At 38.4% G+C, this 8916-nt stretch overlaps 1 protein-coding gene across 1 annotated transcript in view; it reads right to left on the reverse strand.

Annotated features, from left to right (window-relative positions):
* The window catches only part of CACNA2D3 (calcium voltage-gated channel auxiliary subunit alpha2delta 3), a gene marked incomplete at its 5' end in the record, with an annotated part of 852337 nt that overhangs the window by 177030 nt on the left and 666391 nt on the right, over positions 1-8916 (reverse strand). Inside the window, one exon of the mRNA XM_019537014.1 lies at positions 6586-6660. Coding sequence (XP_019392559.1) covers positions 6586-6660 — 75 coding nt within the window. The remainder of the gene's footprint in view (positions 1-6585; positions 6661-8916) is intronic.

Below are 8916 nucleotides of genomic sequence, written 5' to 3' on the forward strand. Positions count from 1 at the left end.
GATCATCACTCTATTGTAATAATAATAGACATATGTGCAACTAGGAGAGTAATCTGACCTTACGCGTGTCATTTCATGTATATGAAAGGATTATGGCAAACCACCAAATGCTGCCTTCAGAAACCTAAGTCTCAAACAAATAAGAAATTGTGAATAATGAAATAAAAGCAAAATGATTTTTGAAGGAGAGTCATATTCATTATCAAAATTAATGATTTTCAATCAAAATATGGCAGCCAATAATGTTTTTATAGGGCTGCCTAGATTAAAAAATAAAAACAAACTTGGGGGATAAAACATTAGGAGTTTAGCTCTGATCTCATGTACTACCAATAACATTAAATTAATTTACTTCAGATTTACAATCATTTAAATCAAATCAGAATCAGTTCGAGGAATATTCCTTGTAGCAAAACAGTTCAGAGTTACCAGGAACTAATAATATTTTACACATATGTGGCATTTTCATTCAGAAGATTCCCAGACTGCATTATAAGGCATGGGGCTGTTTCTTTTCTAGCTTGACACTCAGTGTGGTTGTACAAATGTAAATGAGAGAAATTTTGGGTGATATAAAACAATAGTGGGGAAAGAGGGGGAGAGAGAGAGATCATGTGCACTCGCAAGCGAAATGCAGTCACTCATGTTAGTAAGACCATACAGTGTCCTTTAGGAGAACAGATTATTTCACCCAGTAAAACTCCCAATTGCTTATTAAGACAATCTTTTATATCAGATGTGGGCTTCTACATCAAATACCATATTTATTAGTATATACGACCTTTACAGACAGTTAGGTTACAGACATCTATTCATTATGCGCAGACATAGTATCTGGAGAACAAACAACAAATAATAATATAGTAGAATCTGTACCAGCCCTGAGAAGCTTGAAGTCTAAATCAAAGAGTTATGAAACTCAACCACGATGGGAAGAACAAGAGTAAATAATGGAAAGGGAATAAAGCCATGAATAGAATGTTATTGTCTAGCAAAAGCAGATGACATAATTTGTTTAGTTTCTTATGTTTATTTGTTGCGGGCTTGCCTATATATACTTTTTCTTCTTAAGAGCACAAAAGAGATTAGTGGTGGAAAGCTGTGTGAAGGAAGTATGAGAGTGAGGCTTCTCTCAGTGTTTACCACAAAGTACATTGCTCCCTTTGCATTAATACAGTATACAATGCTACATACCGAGTGGAGGAATACTTTGATTAGCTACATAAAACTGTGAATCAACTTCTGATATATTTAGATTTTCTTTTATTCTTTCTTTGGAATGCTATTAGTTTCTTTTCGCAAAATATTTGAACTCTATATACCTTTACAAAAGATACACTACAGTTTTTCACAGTAATACTTCAAAACTCTGCCATACCACTAGAAGAAGTAGTACTATGAAGAGACATGTTTCTTAGCGTAAAATCATTTCCTATTTATAGTACATTAGTGTTATATATTGTACATATAGAATGCAAAGTGCATTACAAAAATGGCTCTCTCATCAGAACAGGAAACATAAGATTTGTTTTCTTTTATATTTTTCTAAATTCTAGTAGAGATGTCTTTCTGCATTCTCCTTACTACAGAATAAAGGATTAGAAACACATTATGTTTCAGTTTTGACTTTCACTTTTTACATGAATCTAACATATTTAAAACAGGCATGATTTCAAGTTACATTCATATCTGTTTTGAATAAACAAAGAAATGACACTGTCTGTTTTCAGTGTCTCAGGAGGAAATGGCACAAAATAGTTACCTTGGCAGTACTAGAGTGCCACCTAATGGCAATTCTTTTTTGGTTCATCACTGGTCTATAACCATAGGGGAAGAGGAAATGCATTGTTCTGACTTGGTGCTCAAAAATCACCATGAAACAGAGAAAAGCTACTTATAATGTACAGTGCTTTTACATGCACACTCTCAGGAAGTATTACAGAGAGAAGACAAGAAAATCTATTGCTAATGTCATGGCTCCTAATTCTCCAAGCATGACTCTAGTAAACTGTTCTCTTCCTAGGATTTACTTCCAGGCATGCCCAGGTAGGGTGTAAAGAGTGTGTTCAGGGTGACGGCAAAAAAGTCAAGCAAAAATAGTCATCTCAGGAAGAGATTAAAGAGTGAGACAGTACAAAGGAAGATGGGCTCAGAAGGGGAACAGAAAAGGAATTAAGATCCAATCAGTTTTTCAAAGCATGTAAATCCTATATGTTAGAAAAATAGCTCTTAACCTAGTGCTTAAGTAGGTGATAGTGTCACCCATGTTATTTTTATTTTCTAAGAGGGTACCACAAATGCTATCCTGTTCACTGTACACCTTGATCTACAAAACCATTTCTCATAGTACTGCAACTGGATTACTCCACCAAGTTATTTGGGATAGAAATGTAATCAAGTTCAACTCTCCTTGAATGGGCCTTTCAATCCCCCCCAACAATAGCCCATCAAACCTTCCCTGCAGCACTTTTTAAAAGGTATTGTGAGAACCTTTGCAGATATTTTAAACTCACTGTGCCCTCCTTAGGGTCAGAAATGAGTTTCCCTCCCTGAATTGTGCCTAGCTGTGATTACTCCTAATTACTCTGCCCAAACAACTCGCATTACCTTAAATAAAAGCATATTTTACATAACAAGTAGAAAAATTTTAAAAAGCCCAATCGCTCACTAAACTTTAAATAAAATATATGCTCCCCCTCCCCCTCCCCCCTGGACTAATCAGTGCAAGAGCAGTAGCTTTCACTAGGCTCTAAGTTTAATTCAAAAGACACTTGTTAAGTAAGATAAATACTTTATATAATAGAAAATATTTTTCTACAACCAGCAGTGGTGAGCCTGTTTTTGCAGTATTCGATCAGGGAGTTTCTCAAGAAACACTGTGCCTCTCTTTCCCATGCCAGTCCAAAAATAGCAGATATGGCTCAATGGGGTTAGGCAGTCAGAAGTCTATTAGTATACTAGCATCACATCACTTCAAACAAAACTAATGATAATCTAAACCAGTTTGAATCTAGTTGATAACATTTCTGCTTGGATGTAACCCCAAACCATCCAGAATTTTGAGGGAATGTTCTCTGTTAATTATCTCATTCCAGTCCCATATGGTTAATTTAAATTTTGGTTATGGTGAACTTAATGGTAGTTTTGCCACTGGCTTGATGGGCCCAGGATTTGGTCTACAACAATTGTCTAAGGACTCAGTCCAATAATCTGTGCATTATCAGAAGTCTCACTGGAATCAATGAGAATTTCTAAATATCCAGGGATTAAAAGAACCAGATCTGAAAGAAGACTCTTCCCGAAACTGAAATGAATGCCAAGTGAATGTATTGTAGCAAGCCCACTTTAGATGACAGATTATGGGCATGCTTCTCAGTGTTTTCTCCAGGCAGACTGAGGAAGCCTGCAAAATGTGTGGAGCATCATGTCTGCAAGCTCTCTACTCTGCAGGGGCTCAGCATTCAAATGTCTTTTCAGGCACAGGCAATGCATAAGTGGTGCCAGGGAGAGGGGCACAACTCTGTGCTCCTGCTGCAGCTGGGGGGCGGGGAACAACTCATTGCCACCACTGCCAATGCTGGGCTCTGGCTCCAGCCAGGCTATAGCCCCACACCTGTGCTCTGCTGTTGGTACCACCCCCCCCCCCCGACATATCACCAATGTTTTCAGGCATCTCCAGGCAAGTTTCTCTACCAGGAAAACAAACCCGGAGAATTTTTCCAGATTAAATGTGCATACATAGACAGTGATGATCATATACTATGCAATAGTTACATGATCCCCAGAATAGATTTACAGTTTCACAGAAAGGAATAGGTCTCCTTTCTTTTCTATCACCCCAACAGAGGAGTTAATACTAGAACAGTACATAAAAAAGGGAACCTGATTAGTTTGGTACTTTATCCACAGCAAATAGTTAATAATGCTTATATTACATTAATGATCAAATAGCTAAATGAGACCATCTGTTCCTTTCCTCCAGAAAAAATACCAAAAAAGCAGGGGGGAAGAGGGGACTTAATTTAATAACATTCACTGTCTTTCATTAAGGAGTGAATTTTCACTTTTATTTTCCCTTTTCGTTCTCTTTTTCATTCTCCTTCTGTCCAACCCATTCCCATGCAAGATTTTCTTATAATTCTGCCTACCAAGCTCTTTGGGTATCATAGTTTCCACTGACATCTGATATGCTCTGATAAGGGCCTGAAATAGGTGTATATTAATATGAATACACAGTGAAAGAGGAATCAAGAAAAGGCAGTCACTGACTGTGTCTATATGAGATGCTTTACCATGCAGTAGATAAGTCTGTTGCTTTACTGCACAGCAGACTAATCTAAAGATCACCATCTACATGTGCAAATGCTTACTGCACAGCAAATTAGTCTACAGCTCAGTAAATTCACTACCTGCATATGCACAAAGATACACTACAGTATTTACAGCATAGAAAATTTACTGTGCTGTAAAGCCAAATAGCATTAATTGCACACATAGACGCACCTACTGAGTCACTGATTTCAACTTCTCCATCACCACCATCCTCTGTATCATCCTATAGTTAGTCAGGGAGAGGGAAGACTCAGGCACACCAAACTCTCAGTGCATTCCTGGCTTTGGTTTTTCATATAGACTTATGGCACATTTACACCACAGTCAGAAGTGTGACAGAAGCATGTGGAAGCATATTGTCACCACGGGCTAACAACCTGAGTACATATACTAAAACCCACCCCTGGCCCACAAGGACAGCCCATATTGCCATGTCTTCGTGGCTATTGATATTGAAGCTGCAGTCTAAAAGCTGTACATTGGGATGGACTGGGAACAAGATGGAGAATAACATGGAAAATTTGATAATGCCATTACATAAATCAGTATGACAGATCCATCTGAAACACTGGCCACTGTGTCTGAAAAAAAAAAGATATTGTTGAATTTGGGGAAGCAGAAGGAAGGAGGAGTTAGAAAAGAATAATGACCCTGATTAGGGAGATGGAAAAAGATCTCATATGGAAAGAGATTGGAGGTACCCGAGTTATTTTCCTTAGCAAAGAGATGGTTATAAGGGAACATGATTGAAATATATAAAAAACTGTACTTGAGAAGCAGGGGCTCTAATTCCTCGGACTGGAAGAATTTATAACTCATCATGATGGAAGTCATTCCATGGACTGTACAGAGGCAAAATAAGGTCTTAGGGCAAAATAGGGGGGATACTGGAGCATTTGTACTCAGCTTTATGGCTGTCCTGGATCTTAGCTTGGAATTTGAAGTTAGGATCTAACGTTTCCTTGTGGGGATGGTAAGAAAAGAGGTGGGTTCATTTGCAAAGACCATTTCCAAGGACCTTATTATTTCTTGCTCTGTAATTTGCTGAATTTACTAAGGTGTCACTCCCCTTCCTACATGCTTGTGACAATTTCTATTCCAGAAACATATGATATATGTAAAAGAAGAGAAATTTTCCTAGCTATATAACACATGCACTGAGATAATTGCTTTTAGAATTCCTTTAAACATACTATAACATCCAGTTTGCTTAGTGGCTCATCTCTATGCAAAATTTGCTGAGAAAGAAGCTATTCCATTGACGCATGTAAGTTTCAAGGTTGATCTTTTCATTTGCTTTCCTCTAGTCAAATAATAAATTAGGAAACAATCAGGGCAAATACAAATGTTAATTGACTGTGTAATTCCTAACTCAAATGTTAGACAGACAAAATGTTTGTGCTGACTGAAAATGCAGGATGTGCTAATGACTTCATAAATCATACTTTTCAATAATTTTAATTTATTTATATATTAAATTAGCCATCCAATTAATATTGCTGTTTTCTCTTAAAATATTGTTGAAATCAGATATTAACATAAGTGTCTACTTGAGAAGTACATATGGCATCCATATGTATGCTACACTGAATTCATTAATACCAATGCTTTACTGAGGGTTGATGGTGATGGAACACTTGCAAGCAATGTTCCTAAACAATGATGCAATCAGGAATGAAGCTATACTCCAGGGTGTTACATCAATAAACATTTGCATAATGGGCCCTTTTCTTTTTCTTTTTTGATTAATGCAAACAAGACAATAAGGGAAATAGAGATGAACTTTTCTTCTATTTCTCTTTTACTTAAAAAAAATCCCTTATGTCCCCCTATTTTACTAAAAATGTGTTTTATTGAAATTTCTGTATGTATTTTAAATTAGCTTTAACACTTTAACATGACAAATAGGTGTTATTACATGGTAATAAAGCATTCCAATTCAATGTAAAATGCACATAATTATAGCAATTTTTGGCTTGGCTTTTCTGCAGTAATGGAGGTCTGTATCTTTTACAGAACAACTTGTATATTTATATATAATGGAATTATTTGTGTTAACATTCATTTCTAGTCCATGGTTGAATTTACTAAGTATTATACTCAATGTTCTGTGTTCAAAAGCAGTGTTTCTCAAAAGCATGAGACTATTCTATTTTGATTTTCATTACCAATATTATATCCTTTATACATTACAACAAAAGGAACTATAATGTCTACAACTGCACAGACTAGGCTAGCAAATAGTATTCTTACCAAAGGCCTGAGCTCTGGATGAGTTAAAATGTATCCGTTGTTTGTAATTGCAAAAGCATATCCATGAATACCTAACTGTAAGAATAAATGAGAGAAGAGTATTAATTAGTCTGGTCTCCAGTGATTTCTGAAACAAAAGAGCAGACAAACATTTAGCCATTTATGGTTTAAACCTGGCATTCATAATCCTTATCAGTGTAATATTTCATTAAAATGAATGCAAAGCACCGATCCTTGACATTTTGTGAAAATGAAAACCTGCCATTGTAATGAACTTGGTAAATAGCATAATTTAAAAATGTCACACACACATGCATATGTACTTGCTATCCAAGGCACTTATTTCTTTAAATAGAAAAAAAGTTGTCAAAAAAGTATAAAATGAAAGCATAATGGATGAGAGGTGATATACTATATGCTAAAACAAAGGGACACTGGAGCTTAGGAAACTCACACTTACGTATGAATTTCTAGGTTCTGCTCACCTGCTTTATATCAATGGTCCCATTACACAAATGGAACCATCAAAATCAATGGGATTGCTTGCATAAGTGCACTGGGCAAGTGGTGGCATACTATTCAAGACATTTACATCTATCAGTCTTCAAACTATGTAATCTCTAAATGTTTTTAAGTTGACTACTACAGTCACAAAACCAGGATTATTTCTAATAAGGAAACTCATGCAATTTTCATTTTTGCACAAAAAAGTACTATGGGAAATCATCTGAGAACAATAAAGTGTTAGACAAGGCTAAAAAGTATATGTAACCCAATATAGCACTACACTTACTTAAATAACAATCCTTGCCCTTTTGACAGTATTCCTATTACAAAGCAGATTGCAGCTACTGACTTCAATAAATACCTGCAAATCACTGATGTGTTCATTAACACATTCCTTACCATAAATTTGCAGCTGATAAAGTATCTTTTGGTAGCTGTGATATATATATCCCATCCTATATATATCCCATCTTTACCAAAGGAAAGATTTTTTTATATATAAACATATATAGGCATAGATGTATATTGTGTATGTGTATGTATGTATACATAGGGCGTGTCCACACATGCAAGCATGTGTATTTGCAGCAGCTCAAATAGAAGTGCTGCAAATTTGAGCCGGGGCTTTTTGCTTCAGCGCACGTGCTTGGAAATGCACTTTGTTGTGGAGCAAACTGTGCCACTTGGGGCAAAATAACCCTGCCTGGCTCCTTCCGGATCTTCAGCCAGGTGGAGCTAGAGCCCAGGGCCAGCACCTATGCTGTCCCCAGAAGTATAAAAAGATGCCCTGTCCTGGCCCCAGCAGCATAAAAAGTCACCCTGGCAAGTAGCTCAGGGCTACTAGCTCTCAGGAGCTTCTGGGGCCCAGCCAATTGGTACCCAGGGAAACAACCCCTTGTGCCAGCTGGACTACTGAAGCAGACCTGAGAGTTCCCTGCACCTTCTACCCACTGCAGCAGTCTGGCAGTGGGGGATGCTGCCTGGCTGTGACCTGCTGCGCATCTGCCAGACTCAGATGGGGAATGCAGAGCCAGTAGAGGCATCTGCCCCTCTGACCCAGCTGCCAATGCGCTGTGGCTGCAGGGTTAGCCTTTGTGCAGCACTACTGCCATTTGTGCCTGGCCATCTGGGAAGCTATAACCCAGAAGATGTTCCAGGTGTGGTGGCCAGCTTTGAACTGTCAAAGCATATCCCCCTGGCCCCATTTGGCCAGGAGGTCAGCCACAGCCAGCTGGGTCCAAAGTGCTAGGTCTGAGCAGGCAGGGTCCTGCCACTGGCCTCCCTAGCAGGAATTTTGGTGTTCCTCTTGGAAAACTGAAAAACCCCTGATAAAAAAATTCCAAAGCCACTCTGTAAAATACCCCAAAATCCATGTTCCTCCACAAATAAAACAAAAGACTACTATAAAAAGACAGAGAGCAAGACAGAGACATTGATCACTTGGACAATGTTTTATTGATATATCTTACAGTGTTAAAGCAAGTCTCTTCTCATAATAATGAAGTGGGCCCCACCCCCGCAACTTGCACCCCTGGGTCCACATGGCTACCCCCACAGCCTCAGGCACCATCACTTAAAAAAAGAAACCAGAAAAAAAAACAGGAAAAAAAATGGGAAAAAAAAGCCTCTGCTTACCTTAGAAGCAGGGGTGGGGGCGGCTCCATGGCCTCCTGGTAGAGCCCCCTGGGGCAGCACAGGGCAGCGGGGGGGGCAGCAGGGCCCAGGCTGGGGCTGTCACCCTGCCCTGCACTGTACGGGCGGGGCCCAGTCAGCCAGATGGCAGGTAGTGCAAGGTCTTTTTAATTTGTTTTTTTATGTAAGGTG

Source organism: Crocodylus porosus, unplaced genomic scaffold (assembly GCF_001723895.1).
Source record: "Crocodylus porosus isolate Cpor-Errol unplaced genomic scaffold, CroPor_comp1, whole genome shotgun sequence".
In the NCBI taxonomy this organism is placed as follows: domain Eukaryota; kingdom Metazoa; phylum Chordata; order Crocodylia; family Crocodylidae; genus Crocodylus; species Crocodylus porosus.